Below are 17,808 nucleotides of genomic sequence, written 5' to 3'. Positions count from 1 at the left end.
CAGGATACATCTCCCATCTAAATTTCATTACACTTACATTTTAGACAAATGTTGGGGTTTTTATAACCTGATTTATAGTGAAGGACTATCTGTTTTAATTCTCCAAAAGACTTTGTGGAGCCTGTGTATCCAATAGAAATTAGTTCACTGTAATTTTTATTCAAGTGGTGGATTGTCTCTCAGGCTGTAATTCACTGTTTTCAAGAAGCTATGATAGCAGAGATTCAGAATCTTCAAATAAATATTTAATGTACTAATATAATTTCCTTAAAGAAAACTAAATTGTGACTTGCACAGATTTTTCCTTTTCTCCTCAAGGATCCAGGCATTTCTATTTAGAGTTTCTTGGTTTCAAATCAATACAAAGAGTTCTTGCAGCTGTTCAGTTTCATATCCAGGAAGCTAAGCTAGTCACAAGTGCTGTGTTTTGTGGTAAAGATGACAATCTTCCCTCCATTCAGCTGTTTTCCTGAGAAAATGACAGCAAAATATTTCTTCTTATCAATACTTGAATCTCACCTCTGTCCCTAAATGCCCTACAGATTGAGTAGGTTACTTACATAGAACATGGGAGATAAAACCCTAAAGTAGGCAACTGAAATTGTTCAATACCTTCCAAGTTCTGCAAGTAACTACACTTCTATAGAGACATCTTCTTTTCAAGGAAGAGACCTTCCCAACAGTATGCAAGTCCTGCCTTAATAATTTCATCTTTATCAAGAAGATGCATTTAGCTCTGACTACCCATTGAAAACATGACTGATACAGTAAGGAGGGGGAAGATCTTTTAGATTGCAAAGTCTACTAATAAATATAGTAAAATCTGAAGTATGCATCAAAAGGTAGAACGGGGCTAATTTGGGGTAAGTTTGTGCTTGACTGAAATGATCATCAGGAGCTCAAACCGGTGGTTTCATTGAACTTCAGAAGTGCTGGTTCTTTAATGTTTGCACCAATAAGTTTGAGATTTATGACACATTTCAGTCTTACTCATTACTGGTCTAGGGTTCCCTGTCATTTGATCACAGAATCCCAGAAAAGCTTGGGCTGGAAGTGATTTTAAAGATGATCTCATTCCATCCCCCTGCCATGGGCCACTTCCATTAGGACAGGTTGCTCGTGTGACAGTGTTGTTCATCCTTGTCTTGAATCGGTTCTTATAAGCTCTGATATTTTTTACTAAAAGTCTTCTGATACCTGCTGCTAATCAACATGCAATATCCTTGTTTCTTAATAGTATCTTGGCTTTGCCTTTTTGGTGGAAAACTCTCTAAAAACGCTGTCCAAAGGTATATGCTTTCAGTAATTTATGATAATAGGCTGCTGGGTTCTGTAAAATACTTGTAAAGGAAGGTTTTAATATAGCAATAGTTGAGTATTTCAGACTCTTCTAAAATGCTTTTACTCGCTGTAAATTTCCAATATAATTTTATTGACTTAACAAATCAAGGTGCAGAATTGAAAGCCAGGAGGTCTTTTCTACAGCTGAGAAGTATGTTACAGTTCACTTGTGTACAATAATTAAAAATCAAGATTTTGTAAAGCATAACAGCATTGCATGCATCTGGAGATCATGCAAGGCAGCAAAATCTAAAAGGAAATTCAGAATCAAAGAGTATTCTGAGTTGGAAAGGACCCACAGGGATCATCAAGTCCAGCTCTTAAGTGAGTGGTCCATGTGGGATCAAACCCACAACTGTGGCATTACCAGCACACACTCTGACCATCTGAGCTCTGAATTAGATCCATGTGGTTATTTCTAAATTCCATTACAAAGTAGAAATAACAGTGTTTTCATTGCATGAAAAGAACACAAGCTTAGTTGTTACGTGACAGATTACTCTTAGATTAAATGCAGCAATTAGGTATTAGGATCCTGAGCTCTGACAGTGGTGCAGCTCGGTGAACTGTGACTTTTACTCTCATGGGAGATTTCAGGCTGTCCATTCACAGAGGCTTTAAAATGTGAAAGCAGAAAGAACTGAAGCAGTAAGGCAAATGTTTCTGATAAGGAATGCAAATCACTTTGAAAGATCCTCCTTCCCCAGGTTCTTTTAAGTTATTTTATAGTGTGCTTGTTCCTTGAAAAAAAAACAAAAACCAAACAACAAAAAACCAAAAAAAAAAAAAAATTTTAAATAAAAAACCCCCCCCCAAAAAAAAAAAAAAAAAAAAAAAAAAAAAAAAAAAAAAAACAACCAAAAAAAACCCCACACCTGCACAGTAACGTACTGTCAGGAAAATAGCCAAATTGTTCATCTCTCTCAAGTTTTGTTACATTATATAAACTTTTGGGTTTTTCTGACATCTCAGCTGTTTCTGAGCCCTGTTGACAGTATGGTCTTTTTGGTTCAAAGTTATCCTTTAAATACACTCCTTAAATTTGTGCGAAAATAATACAACATCCTGGGATCTCTAAAGAGTGGGTAAGCAGAGGAGGCTTCCATTAAGTGGTTGTTTGTTATTATGATCTGCTGGATGCTTATGACAATGTTCAAAGCTCCTGTGAAAGTAATTTTTTCTTTAGTTCTCAATTTTTTGTTTTACTTTAAAAAGATAAACCAGAAAACAACTTTAAATAGGCTAGGATCAGAATCATCTTAACCTGTTGTATAACAGTGAATAGGTCATTGTTGTTTGGGTTTGTTTTGTTTTTTTTTAAATAATGTGCTAGAAAACTTGTTTGGGGTATTAAATACCCATTAGCCCATCTGAAATCAGTTATAAGCTTTGTTAGAACTAATAAAAAAAAAGGAACAATGTGCCTTGCCTCTGTTGGGGTGAGTGGCAAGTTGATTCAGTCATTTAACAAGGTAGTACTGTACCTTGTTGTAGAAAAATTGAATAAATGCTTTCAGCATCTCAATTGATTTTTATTTTTTTCCTTAAAGCTTTAACAAAAAATCTATATATATTTCAACAGACTCAGATTAGGTAAAGATCCATTTTGGACTGACCTGCAAAATTAAATTACCTTTGATATGTGAGACAAGTCAATAGCCATTTCAACCAGGGTATCACTTTCAAAGACAAAGTTGGAGATTTACAAATGTTTCTGTGTTTAAAAGGTGTCCTGGTGAAGAGTAGAGGTGAGGTTCATAGCCAGAATTTTCCTCATTGGTGCTGTAGTGGCAGCACTCATGCTCACTTTTCTGTAGAGCCCTGCTTTTGCTTTAGGGCCCTGCAGCCAGTCAGGCTCTGGCTTACAGGCAACAAGATGGGTGACCTGTATTTCAGTTTGGATTAATCAGAATACTAGTTTGATGATTAAACTGCAAGGAGAGTAATTTCCTATTTTGTAAAACAAAGGAATGCTTACTGAAGGAGTATATATATTGTATATCTTATAATGCCTATTGAAGTATTATACTGCAATTATTTTTGTTAAACAATTTGTTTGGCCTAAAGACCTTTGATACTGGAACTTCTCAGTAGGTGTAGCTATACTGCTGTTATGAAGTAGGCGTGAATCATCCTAAAGGTTATTGCTAAAGAAAGACTTTTCTTTAATGGCCACAATTTCACTTCCTCAAAATGAAAGCATTGCAATGTTAGATGGTAGCTGACTTCCCAGTCTAATCTCTGTCTTCACAAAGAGACATCCTCTCCCACCAGTAGGCAGGAAGGTGCTTTGCAGGAAGTGTCTGCCTGCTGATTACAGAAATAATTCTTGTGTTCCCCTTTTCTAAACTTTCAGCAGATAATCTGTGTGGTCTTAGAGCCAGAATGGAGGTTTGATTTTAGTAATCATACACATATTCTAAATAAAACTGAAATTAGCACCTACCATATGGTAGTGATGGCTAGAATAAAATAAGCTGAAATAAAATGAAGAACACTACTTTTATTTTCCATGTCTTGATTTGTTGTATTGTCTCTTGTCATTTCCTGTAGTGTATAGGTGTTTGATAACGGGATGCTCATTAGGGAGAGTAGTAAGAGAAGATGTTGGAAGGAGTTTCTTACTTTTAGTCATAGAAGGAAACCAAGTAAGGTCATAAGGAAACTTCAGTGAATCAGGCCTTGGATGATTTGTGATTACTTTTTTTTTAAGACTTCATACTGATATGTTGAATGAGACTTCTAGAAAAATCTGAGTGTGGAAAATATTCTTAAAGACTATAACTACTAACCTGAGGAACAAAGGCAGACTGTTTTGGGGTTTTTTTTTTCCAAATTATCCTCTACCATCTAATAACAGTGAGACATCCCAGGGAGCTCACTGACAAAATGCAGTTGTGTAATCAAGGTTAAAATCTAACAGAAGGTATATTGTCCAAGTGTTGTTTCTGTCCAAAAGTTATGAAATGTCTTGGGAGAAACAGATTGAGTGAAGGCAAAGTTGGAACAGTAGCTTATGTCATATACAACATTCTGTAAAATAAGTATAGACTTCACCTCATTTACATGGTTTGTTGGCACAGAGTGGTGTAAGCACATCTGGGTGCTCTGTTCCTGTCCTTCCTGAAGGAACTTTAGCAATCTTCTTGTACAAAAGAGAGCAAACTACAAAAACTGATTTACTTACCAGAGAAAGATGGCAATGAGGATAATTTTTTGCTGCCAGCATGAAAAGCAAGCTCCTTATGGCTTCACCTGAAGATACAGATCTAGAGCACAGAAAAATTTGGCAGTACATTCTTACTTGCTTTGCGTAGCATTTGTTTTCAGAAATTAAATCAGTGCTGACCTTAATTCTGCATTCTCACAGCTAAAATTGGACTGAAAATAAGTGAGTCAGCATTGACCTGAAAACAAACAAAGCTCTGTTTGAAGTTTCACAACTGTTCTTGAAGAGTGTATGGAAAACTGGTTTAGGAACCAGCTGTCTGCTTGCAGTGCGTATACACAGTATCACTCAGTGAGTATACCAAGTATTTATAGAAAAATATGCTGGGACTGCCCAGTTGGAAGAAAACTTGTCCTACTGACTCACTTCCCTCACTCTGGTGTTGATCACTGCTTTCCCCATAGGAAAACTTGGAAAACAGGGTTTACCAACTGCACAAAATTTGTCTCCACCCTCAAACCTGGATAAATCCTTTTCAGATTCTTGGTGTTAAGTTTCATAGTAAAAAGCTTGTCAGATGTTGACCAAGAAAAAGTAACTACAAAGCTTAAAATTACTTGTCTTTTTGATCCTTTCATCTCCTTTTGTCCTCTCCATACTATTTATAATGAAAGCTGTCAGTATAGCATGCTTCATCTCATGGTTCATGACACCATCTCCTACTGCCACTCTCTGATTTAGGCTTTTCTGAAAACCTGGCTCAAAAATGTCACAAAATGGAATTAAATTGAAAAGTAGCAGAGGATTCTCCTCAGTTTGTGTCTCCCTTTCTTTGGCCTCTGAGATAATTGCCTTTAAATTTTCCACTCTTCACATACGCTTTTCCAGTTCTCAGATTTTAGGAAAAAGACTGGGCTGAAATCATTATATTGACTTGTCAATGCATAACTAATAATACAATGAAGATATCACTACACTCACTTCTTTTCCTGCCATTGCTCCTTGCTTTTCCATTTCCAGCACAGCTGCAGTGCTAATTGCTAATTGTTGGGCATTGTAAAATTAGCCAGTGCTATAAATTCTAAGTAGTAATGACTAAAATCTGGAGTCAATTATGTAGCCAGTTTTGCGTAAGGAAGAGCTGCACCATCACTCTTCAGATGTAGCTAATGGATTCAGCATTGTCACCTGCTAACAAAAAAAGCTTTTTATTTTTCTACAGAAAAGCCAGATGGTTTCTATCTGTCCTTCATAGCAGATTTGACCTTTAAATGAGAAATCATCAGGGACCAATGATTCATTGGCAGACAACGGACTCAGCAGGCATTAAAGGACAGTGTCCTAATTGACTGAGCTCTGTTTCAGATGTCCATTGATTAAAGAAGGTGCTGCAAAGATGCTCCCTTATAGGTGAGGTTATTGTGAGCACAGAAAGCACAAATACCTAGCTCCCATAAGCAGGAGCTTAACTGCTGTTTGTGAAAGTAGCCCCATTCATTTTGGTACCACCTTTGGATAGACACAAAAAAGGATAGAATCATAAGAGGAAAGTTGCCTGTCTGGGGGCTGTAATACTGACAGCACCCTAAACTGATGGGGGCTCACCGCCTCAATAAGAAAATGATCAGTCTAATTGTTTGGAAACTAGCAAAAAGAGAGAGCAGACATGCTTTTTTCCTTTAACATTGAATATGTAAAGTATTTTCACTTTACATAAGTAAAATTCTTTTTACTCTACAGGTAGAAAAGCTGAAGCAGGGATGTGACTGGAGGTACAGAAAGCTTCTGAGCTACTTTGTTTCTAAACCTGAGCTAATTGTTCCAGGTTTTTTTTTCATCTGGCTTGTAGTAAAACTCACACTACCTTCCCCCTCCCCTGTGCTCCCCAGTCAGCCAAAAGATAATTGAGAGTTAGTTCCCAAGTTAGTGAAATGGAAAACACTTTCTAAGTTGGAGCTTAATAAGCCTTTTTATGCAGTGGATATCTGTCCCTTTTCACCTGACCAAAACCAGCAGTATTTGTTAAAATGTGGTGCTAGGAACTCTTCCTGAGGTTTATTGATGCCAGTAGGAAATTTACAGAAGTAAAGTCACTTTTGCTTCATTAGATTCTGTTTGTTTCAGTAGTATTTTCTTGCTGCTTGAGGGAGGTTTATGCTTTGTGAAAGTGTCACATTGCCACTGAGCTTATTTTGTTTCAGCAGACGTTCATCTCTCTGTCCATTTGGGTAATGACACTGCAGCTGCACACCCAGCTTTTTTGTTTCTAGGCTGTTGATTTTTCATGCATATTAATTAATTTCAAAATATTGAAAAAATACTGAAGTTGGAGTAAACACCAAAACATGAGCCAAGTGTGAGAATACTCTTGTACTCTTGTTGCTTTATATCAGTCTCTAGTTGATTGTAAGTTTTTGGCCAGTATGATGAAATTCTGAGCTGGAACAGTGTCATCTTTGAGTACCATAGTGGCTGAATCCCCAGTTCTCACAGAAGTTCAATTTAGAGATGTTCACTAACATCTTTGTTATTTTCTATTAAAAAAAAATAGAGAAGCCTACATGGGCTTACTTAGAAAGCACATTTTGTTCAAATTGAACCCATGGAAACAAAGACAGTTGTCAGAGTAGTCTCTCAAATGAAGTTTTTCATGAAAATAATGCATCTGAATAGATTGTGGTGCAAGTTGTTTGGACTGGAAGCAACAGGAATAGCAGGAAAGTATTTACTAAAAAAGATGAAATGTGATAAGGATTAAGCGAAGCACTTAGTGCCAGTTCCTGCCACATGAATATTGGATGCTGACTGCTGTAATAATTACAAGGCAAAACAGTAAAAACAATTTTTAAAAATTACTCTTTTTTTCTTTTTTTTTCTCATTTTAGTAGTCTTACATCCAGTGTATATTGTGATGCACTTGAAAAGGACACTGAAGTTTCTGTTTAAAGCAGCTGAAGTTGCAATGGGCAATTCCATACTAGTGTGATAAAACTGTATAAACCATAAGCAGTGTGGCTTAATGTTGCTGGAAGAATAAATACTAAAGCACCCACCAGTCTTCAGAAAGTCTGATTTGCAGTTTGTCTGAAAATCAGACTTTCTGAAGTTTGTCAGGATTAATAAAGGGTTCTCATATGTACATATTATATGTCACTTTAAAATACACCGCTACCACCAGTAATTCTGAAAAACAGAGCTATGAGTATCCATGAAATATAGATTTGGGGGCTGCACTGAAGATTATAAAAGTTTACACAGAATTTCCAAAGTTTGTCTTAACTTTGAGCATTAAGTACCTAATCCATTTCTGGTAATATTTTACGAGTGAGAAGATGCTTGCTAGTGAAAAATTCCTGAGTTTAATATGGTAACTGTGGTCCATATTGTACAGTCAGTCTGATTTGGGGACAAAAAAAGTCCATACAAATCTACTCTTTGGCAGAAGGGAGAGGGCAGTCTTGTGCTCTGGAAACAAAAGGTGAAAAGCACAAGTGAAAGTCCTGGAACTCTGCAGGGAAGTGCACTTACCCACAGTATACTACTCCCAACTGTGTTTTCCTATGATTTCTCAATCCTAAGCCAATCACACTTCCAAACACAAAATAGCCAGAGACAGAAGGTTAAATTTGGAGATTCATTCTGAATGAAGACCCTATCCTGCCCATTTTCTCAAATCTTTTAACTACCATTCTTAATAAGATGATGAGTGTTTTCTTGAATATTTCATCTCTTCTTTTTGTCATCCTTTTTTTTTTTCTACATTACACAGCTCTGTGGGGCTTACTATGAGTTTTCTAAGTTTTCTGTGAAATCAGTGTCATAGGGCATCTTAGATACCATTTTCTAAATAATACTCATTTTAGTTCTCCTTGAAGACACTTCAAGGAAAATAATGGAGTCTCAGTTTACAATCAGTTGACATTGCCTGTTACTCTGATAGATGTTGTGCTCTTCCCCTGTGAGTTAGATTTCTGGGGTAATCATGGTGTGAAGCAGTGTTACTTTCTTTTTGTTCCTGTAAAATATTTTTTCCCCTTCTCTGACTTGTTACCTTGCTAAGTTCCCATCTTCTGTGTGATTCTGCTGCAAGTGATGATCCCCTTCTTTTTTCATTATCAACAGTTAATCTTAAACTTAAATGCTTGTGCCCTTACTGTCACTCCTCCGTATTTTCTTCTGAACTGTCCTTGGTATTCTTTTTCCCTTTTAATTTTTGTCATTTGAAAAACAGAAGCAGTATCAGGGTAACTGACAGAATTTCCTTGCAAATTTCCATCCTCTTGTTGTAGACTTTGATACTAAACTGTCCTCTGTTCAGGGGGATAGGAAGTGGACAACTTTAATTTAGTTTCAAGTTGAAAGTCAGTATCTTGATAGACTATTCTTACTTATTCAGCCTCTTCATCCTTGGAACATTCAAGTTCTCCTCTTGAAATTTAATGTTTCAAAAGAGTATTTGTATATCAAATGGAGTTTAATGTTTCATTTTCTGGAAACAAAACAAAAGTTCAACTAGATTCATCAAGCTTCTCTTTTCTCTGTTTTACAAATCCTGAACTATAACAATGCACGCGATTTAAGAATCAAAGCAGGAGCTCTGAGTCTTCAGGTGGACATATTTGATGCCTTCATGCTGGTCATCATTCATAAGTGTGTAGAATGAGATAATTGTATATCTCATCAGTATTTCACCCCCCAAAATCACCTCTGTTTTTAACTCCATACAAAAATCTCTACTTGTTGACCTCATCTGTGAGAAACTGTCAGCTTTTAGAACTCATCCCACACTGGAACTCAAGAGATTTCAAATAAGAATTACTGTTGCTTTCCTACAGGAGCTGTAAAGTCAGTGTTTATTAATCTTGTTGCTGCTGTTTTAGCTCAAGAGGTAAATTGTAATTTTGCCTTGTTTCTTCTCATCTAGGTTTCAGCAATCAGTTTTAATGCAGGGCTGAAAAACTTTCAAGCAAAGATTCAATACTGGGCATCATTTGATCCTTCTGTTAATTGCAAACTGATTGCAAGATCTAACCATGGGTGAATTTCTTTGCACATATATCAGTGTGCCCAGTGTGTTTTGTGGGAGGTGGGTTTAATTAGTCGTTCATTCTATAGATTGAAACTGCATCTTAATATAACTAACTGCAAAAATTCTGAGAAGGTCTTCTGTGAACAAATTAGAAGATTGTCATAGTATTTGATTACTAAAGTTGTGTTAAATAGTGTTACGGTGATTTTTTTTTTTTTTTTAACTGGAGCTAGTGATTTTGATGAATTCTCATTAACATCACCTTTTCTGTGAGCACTAAACTAGACCTGAAAGAAATCTCTGCTGTAATTTGGGGATGTATTTAAGCTTTTGCATAATTGCAAGCATGTGAGTAGTCCGTTAAATTCTGTTGGATTTTACTTTGTGTGTCATTCACTGTCTAAAACTTCTGATGTGGGAGTTAATAAACTTCCTTCTCCTCTTGTTTGTTATGAAGATGAAAGTTCTCCATAACAAGAACTTCTTGGAATAATCTGCTGAATCTCTCGCTAGTAACATGCTTAACTGAAAGTTTGAACTTTTTTGGCTTAATCCATTCTTTCATATTGATCAAACATTTTTTTGAGAGGAAGCTGAGGAAAAACTTACTTTATACTTACTTCAAACATATCAGCAACAGAGTTATAACAGTTATTTTGAATGAAGAAACTCTATAGAACTCTTTTTGAACCTAAAGGATTCTCTAATTCTATTATCATTGCATAATGTGCTGGCTAGCTTAGGCTTTTTATTACAGTGCTGAAGGGCACTATTTTGGAATATATTGTCTTTGAAAGGGACACAGAGTTATACTAAACTGAAATCAGTTAACACTCAATCTTGGTGCATTTTTGCTGTCATAAAGAGGGTTGTTGGGTATGTGGTATCCTTGGTGCATAGAAAGCGTATAAATTAGGACATGAAGGTAGTATCACCTCACAAATTCAACCTTATTATGAAAATTGTTGAAATAATTTGGCTCACATTTTTGTCAATGGCTAAGAAATAGTGAATTCATGGAAAATGTCCAGGAAAGACTTGACTCTATCTTCCAGTTACAGCCATGAGAAGGTTAAGAAACAACTTCAATCATTTGATATTTGCCTACATGAGAGATTTCTGATTGACAGCTCCTTAATATAAAACATTTAATGAGCTCAACTGTTTGAGATGGAAATTGGACAAATTCAGATAGCAAATAAGTCACAGTTGTTAAACAGGACAATTAATCATTGGAACAATTTACCTAGGATGTGAAACATTCTCGCTTGGCATAGGGATAGGGTAAAAGAGATTGTTTGATACCATTTTACCTAGTTCATTATGCAGGAGGCTGAAATACTTGAATATGATGGTCTCCACAAGAGCTTGAATTGTTTGAGATTTATCTTTATGAGAATAAAGCATATGACTACACGGCAGCAATAAATCTTCTACAACTAATGTGAATTTGCAGGGCAATTTACATACTGTTACCAGCACTACTTTGCAAGGTAACTAGTACTTTAAATTATGGCCATAGTGTGGCTTAGGCAGATCTAGGATGTACGCTCATCAGAAGAGATTTCAAGGAGGAAGGGGATAAAACCAGGCTCAGTGGAGTTAGGGTTGGGCTCCAGTATGTTAGGGAAATTTGGATCAGTTCTGAACTGTTTTCTTGGAATTAGTTGGAAGTCACAGAAAGGCATCTACTGCCCTTCATAGATGTTCTTGGCATTGCCAAGTTGGAAATTGGAAAATATAGGTATTGCTGTATCCTTAATTATTGTGCATTCAGATTTTAATTCATGTACAAGTTCCAAGTACTAAGCAGAATCTATTACTGGTACAATGTTGCTGTCAAAAGAAAAAAGCGACATAAGGGGTAGCAGTGTCTCCAACCAAGTGTTCATGACCGGTGGAGACAGTTAATGAAATTCACACTTACCATACAAAGGTCAGTTTTGACAGAGTTGATTTGCTCACACTTTCCTCCCATTCTTTATTCTTTACTTCACTGCCTTACAGTTTCTGAAAGACAAACGTCACCTGAAAGTAGGTTTAGAGTAACGAAGTGTTACATCCTTTCTAAAATTATTAGGATCATCCAGACTCTTCCAAATTTGTATTTAATATGTGAAATCCTGTGTTTTTTCTCAAGCGGCATTTCATTCTCTAGTAATTGTTGAATGTTACCTCTTTTTCTCATAGCATTTCAGTCCTGCTTAAACTTGTATTTCGAAGTGCTTCTCTTGACTTTCTGACCTTGAGCTTTGAAATTACTTGTTTGAATTAGGGGAGTGTTTCTAGCATATTTAAACACTATTTTTATTAAAGGATTTTAAATAGGTGCTTTAAATAACATTGTACATTTCCAACAATCTACGATTCTCCATTAAACAGCCAAAATCACAGTGTCTGCTTCTGGGTACATTGATAGAATAATGCATGTTTTTAACCATTGAACTAATTTTAGCCATTTCTGCTCCCATTCCAGGTGCAGGACAAGTTTCGTTTGGACCTGTCAGATGAAGAAGCTGTCCATTATATGCAGAGTCTAATTGATGAGAGTGTCCATGCCCTCTTTGCAGCTGTCGTGGAACAGATACACAAGTTTGCACAGGTGAGGTATTTTCTTCTCAGCTGCTGGTCTCTGTGGTAGCTGAGTAAGGAGAGAGGTTGTGAGTGGAAGGTTCATCACTGTGTGATGTTTTAGCTCATTCTACTACAAGATGAAACCGTTTTAGTTGTAAGGACTGGAGAACAAGTTGGTAGAGGTCCTAGGACTGGAGAACAAGCTTGCACAGGTCCTGTAAAATATTTTGAAGCACCTTAGCAATCATGCAAGGTCTCGCATCTGGGACAAGGATACTTCAGATGCCCAGCCATGCTGGGGAGTGAAAGCCCCAGAGCAGCCCTGCCCAGAAGGGCTTGGGGGTGCTGTGGGTGAGAGGCTGCACATGCCCCGGCCATGGCACTGCCAGCCCAGAGAGCCAAACGTGTCCTGGGCTGCATCCAGAGCCCCGTGGGCAGCAGGGCAGGGAGGGGATTCTGCCCCTCTGCTCTGCTCTGCTGAGACCCACCTGGAGCACTGCATCCAGAGCTGGGCTCCCAGCACGGGAGGGACAGGGACCTGCTGGAGAAGGTCCAGAGCACTTCAAAAGTTATTAGAAGGCTGGAGCTCCTGTTAGGGAGACAGTCTGAGAGAGCTAGGATTGTTCAGAATGGAAAAGAGAAGGCTCCAGGAGGACCTTACAGCAGCGTTCTTGCTGATGATCTGGGTTGACAATAGATTATTTCTCTGTTATTTTTGTTATTACAATATACCCTGTATGAAGAATGAAGTGTTTAACCCAACATCTTATACTCTGTGCTGTATTACTACAATACATACTAAGACAATAAAATACTTGCTTCCCATGTTAAACAAAACTGTTTACAAAAGCATTTCTCCTTTGAATTTTCAATTTTTTCTTTTTCCTTAAACCATCTGACATTTAGTTTGTGTTTATCAGGGATTTAAGATACTACACTGTTTGTCTTAAGTGTTAGACCGTGACAAGAAATGGAATTAAGAGGAAAAATTAAACTGCTCTGAAAAGCCAGTCATTATCCTGATTTTTAATTGATTCTTTCCTCAAAACGCTAGTCAAATTCTGATATGAGCTGAAGAGAACTATTGTTGTGGCTATCCATTTTGCTAAAATGCATCTGTTCTTTTCTTCAAACTTGGTTTTTATTTTGAAGAATTGCACTGTAGTGCAGAATGAGAAGAAATAATGTAATTTCCATCTACATATATATTTAATAATAATAATGTATGAGATGTGAAAAAAGGAAGTGTAATTATGTGGAAATGATGCAAAATTTTTTTGTCATTCACTATGGATTTCTTTGAACTTTGGATGGAGGATGTTAATTTCATTAGGCAAAGTGAAAAATGCCTGGCATCTGCCTTAGGGTTAAAAAAAAAAAAAAAGCTATTAGAAATATTCAAGATTGAAGTCTTAAGTTTGTCAGTACAGTATGTGTGTTGACCTTTCTTTTCATTACATACTGACAGTCACTTTTTTTTAAGACATATCTTTTTACTTCATTGGCCTTAGGTGACTGTCACCCTCTCCCAGATAATTGTTACTGCATTTCTGAAAGTATATTACAAGTTTGATTTGGGTGACCTTGTTTTTGCTTGATCTTTCTTCAGTTCTTAACCCTGCTTTTAAAATCACAGGACAGATTTGTTCAGAATTATTAAAAGTACCCTGGAATGTTATTCCAGGTTTCTGTGGGATGGAGCTTTGAGCAACCTGGTCTAGTGGAGGGTGTCGCAGTCTATGGCAGAAGGGCAGGGATTAGTTGATCTTTAAGGTCCCTTCCAACCAAACCATTCTGTGATTCTGGCTCCCAGGAATGGTGTTCTAAGCAAAAAGCTGATACACATTCCCGCAGGCACTGATTGCATCTTCCATTCACATTTTTGGGAGTTAAGATGCAAGCCCACTGCTGTATTTTACTTTGGATACAAATAAGCAGATGTAACAGCCACTAATGTGGGCCTGATACAGTTATCTTATTTTGTGTTTTTTATCTCTCCAGCTGGCCCATGCTGAATTTCATCACAGAGATTCTTTCCTGAGGCTCTGTGCAATCTTTGTGCCCTGCTGCAGAGTGTGCAACCTGTGTGCTTTTAGCTTTCCTTTCTGCTTTGGGCATCTGGTCCCTAGAATGAAAAACAAATGTCTTGATTTGTAAGTGCTGAAGGCATCTCATGACTCCATGTGATGCTAGTTTTGGAGTTCCAGTTACTGCCTTTATTTGTACTCTAAAAAATTTAGGCTTGCAGGCTTTCTCCTGCAAAGATACTGGATTGCAAGTGTGAGGAGGATGCAAAAAGAATAGACAAAGATTAATCAGCAGTTGACAAGTCTTAAGAATCTGTGGTTTAATAATGTATTTTAAATCAAAAAAACCCAATGAAAAGTAAGTGTAATTAATGTCTATTCTCTGTATTATGGGTGAAATGGGATGCTTCTTGGCGATATTTATTACTTCATCAGTCAAAATCATTATCTTTCCTTTTTTTCTGAGGCAGTCTTAACAATTTGCTGCTGTAGTCTTCATGGAGTCTGCAAATCATTAAACAAATGAACAATTAATGTGTCATGAATTTGCTGTAAAGGGGTCATCTTACTCAAGGGCCAATTGAAACTTCCAGTTTGTTCATCTATAATTCTGCTTTGAATTGCCACTGGCCTTGTTCTTCATGGTATTATAAGCTGTCTGGAAAAAGCCCCAGTGCTACACAGGTGTTACGACACAAGTGTAAACAGCAGATTTGGCCTAATGCCACACAATATTTCATTTCAAATGCTGTGCAACATATTTTTTGTTTATCAGTAGATATTTATTCTTTTACTGCCTTCAAAATAGGCCTGTGAGAAATCTGTGCAGTCTACTGCAGCACTTAAGAGCTTTTTAACAGGCTGGTTATTATGGTAACCATGGTGTTTCAGTGTTCTATGTGTCACTCTGCATTAAGTAAAGCTCTTGGATAAAGTACTCTGGATGTTTTGGAATCAGCTCAGTATTGTTCTTTTATAACAATATTCTAAATTGTGTTCAGTTTACAGCTGTGTTATGAAGCCTTTAGTTTAATTTTTAATGTGTCTCTAATCTGTTATTTTATCAGATATTTTACAGAACTTTTCATGCACTGCCTGTATCCTTAATGGTTATAAAAAAAGTAGTCTCAAAAGTAAATAAATTCAGCATTTAGAATGAGCTAATGGTGTTGTACAATAGTTCTCAAGAGAAGGAAAAGGTGCATACTAATTTTAGTTGATACTAATGAAGACTGGATAGCCATTTCTCCCTGGAGAGTAATTTTAATTTTAGCAGCATTATTTATTTCTGCAGGGGAAGAAAACAATCTACAGTTGAAGTGTCTAGTTTCACATTTTATTTCCCTTGTAAATTTAAAATCAAGTCAGTTGTACTCAGGGCTGAAATGGTAAGCAGTGATTAGAAAAGTGAAAGCTTGTGGGATAGAGGGGGTCTCACCTAAACTGTAACTGTACAGTTTTGGGGGTTTATTAGTGCTTGGCTGATATTAGTTAAGGAGCAAACTCAGTTTCAGCTGTAGAAATTGCATGGATTTAGAATATCTCCCTGTAACTCCAGTGCTTCTGCATCAGAGAATGCAGACACCTCCGCACAGGGCTTCTGTTTTTCTTCCTACTGGATATCAAAACAAGATAGGGAATGTCTACCAGCAGGACTGTGTATATTGGATAAAATAATTTGTCAAGGGGTATATAGAGTTGGCTTCTGCTTTTTCCCTTAAAAGGTTGTGAAAATCATCTACCCTTACACATTTCACCATGTTTTTAAACATAGAGTTCAATTTGTGCACAGCATTTGTTCTTTGAGAGCGAAGCAGATTGAGTAATCTCTGTGCCATTGTGTTTTTTTCTTTTCTTTCAGTATTGGAGAAAATAAGCTTTTTGCCCGCGCACGATGGAAACAAGCAAATGCTCAAAACAGAGACATTCTCAAGTCCTTGTGGACTTCACCAAACAGTTTTGGAAGGCAAAAACTGCAAATTTAATAGTGTGAAGAACTGAGAACTCAGAAGGTAGAGAAGCTTTTTGAATCTCTGTTCATTAAAGGTTTAAAACCAACCATTTTTTAAAGGAAGATGATTGTTTGTACCATCCTTGGGAGCCTCAAAGGTTGAAGTAAGCAACTTCCTCTCAAGCCAAAGATAACTGGAAGAGGTTGGACTTAATGGTGAATTCTTGTACGTGTTAATATATTTTCTTATTTAAAAATAGGAGTAGATACAAAGCTAAGGCAGGGAGGCTACAGTTTCTCAGTGCAGAAAAACCCCTCACAAAACTATGATAATCCTCTCTCATCCCTGCCCACGCAATTTGTTCCTTGAATAAGTTTGAGATGTAATTCATATGATCCTTTATTTCCTGCCTTAGGCAATGTTATTGTTTAGAATGGACAGCCATTTTTTGCCTGCTTACAAAAGTGTTTTTAAGTGCTGATAAGTTAGCCCAGCTGTAGGCAGCCAATTAAATGATCACTAACAGTCTCAGCAATGGGAATGCACAGTGAGCAATTCAGTATTTCACACTTTAACTCTAGTTTTTTTTTTCTGTACAGTGATTATATATTCTTCACTCTAATAAAAACCTTTGTTGTTGCAATCTTGAGGAGTTCTGTTTTGTTTTTTTAATCTTACCTGCTGAGACATGGCACACTAGAGGATTATGTTTGTAACTGCTGTCTTTTTGCAAGGATTTTCACTTCTTAGTTTACTTTATGCTGGAATAACACCACTCATGAAATGACTTTTGTGCCACATGTTGAGTTCATAATGAATCTGGTTTGTATGATCAATAATGTAATTAGCTCTTCATAAATGTGTGGCTCTCTTCAAAGGGTGCTCTAATAGTCCTGTATTTTTTTAAATGACATTTTAAGTCAGGAAGAAATCCTTCCCAATTATAAAGATTAAGAGGGACTGATTTGAATGTGAATCTGACTGGTACTCGTGAATCAATTTTGCTTTGTGCTTTTGTCCCTTTCTTCCCCTGTATGTATGACTTAAGAACTGCATTACCCTAGTTGCTTGGTGCTCATATTGTCTAGGAACAGACAGGGACACAGAGGAGCCACAGTATCTTTAGCCCCTCTTTAGCTCACTCTTCTTTGGAGAAGTAGTAATGATCATTTTCTTCTGGTTAGTTTGGTTATTTTCTGTCAGACTTACATATTCCTCAACTGCCTCCAACCATTTTGGGGGACACACCTTTCATGGGGGCACTGGCACTGTGCCAGAGTCAATCCATGACACTCCTGAACTTGTTCTATGTACAGTGCTTTGTGGCACCTTCCAAGTATAATTCTGAGAGCCTGGACTTCTCAGATGTTCAGAAAGAATTCTGCAAAAAAACAAAGGTCTTTTTCGTTCTTTTAATATGTTTTGAATGTGCATCCTACGTGCTCAGACAACTTCTGATCTTTATGAAGCAGCCACACTTATTTGACTTGAATTCTTGTCTCTGACCCCAGCCCTTTCAACTGTACATATTGTAGGATTTTTCATCTATTTCTTTTGAAGAAAACTTCCTGTTCTTCCTGCTCAAGTCTAATTATGAAGGATATGGGCATGACCCAGTGTGTCAGACCAGTTGACCAGACAGGCCAAGGTTGTCTCCTTATTAAAACCCAAAAGACATCATCAACTCGATCCTACAACACATTTTACTTCGCAGAG

General features: G+C 37.0%; 1 protein-coding gene across 4 annotated transcripts in view; it reads left to right on the top strand.

The window, feature by feature from the left end:
• Positions 1–16,735, top strand: part of PIK3C3 (phosphatidylinositol 3-kinase catalytic subunit type 3) — a 67,521-nt gene extending 50,786 nt beyond the window's left edge. For all 4 annotated transcript variants that reach the window (XM_041490256.1, XM_041490254.1, XM_041490255.1 and 1 more), the window contains 2 exons: positions 12,016–12,141; positions 16,002–16,735. In XM_041490256.1, coding sequence (XP_041346190.1) covers positions 12,016–12,141; positions 16,002–16,016 — 141 coding nt within the window. In that variant the 3' untranslated portion in view covers positions 16,017–16,735. The remainder of the gene's footprint in view (positions 1–12,015; positions 12,142–16,001) is intronic.
• The last annotated feature ends 1,073 nt before the right edge of the window (positions 16,736–17,808 follow it).

The sequence above is a fragment of the Pyrgilauda ruficollis genome, unplaced genomic scaffold, assembly GCF_017590135.1.
Source record: "Pyrgilauda ruficollis isolate IOZ18807 unplaced genomic scaffold, ASM1759013v1 scaffold121, whole genome shotgun sequence".
In the NCBI taxonomy this organism is placed as follows: domain Eukaryota; kingdom Metazoa; phylum Chordata; class Aves; order Passeriformes; family Passeridae; genus Pyrgilauda; species Pyrgilauda ruficollis.
Note: the sequence above shows the minus strand (reverse complement) of the source record. Positions and strands in the feature narration are given on the sequence as shown.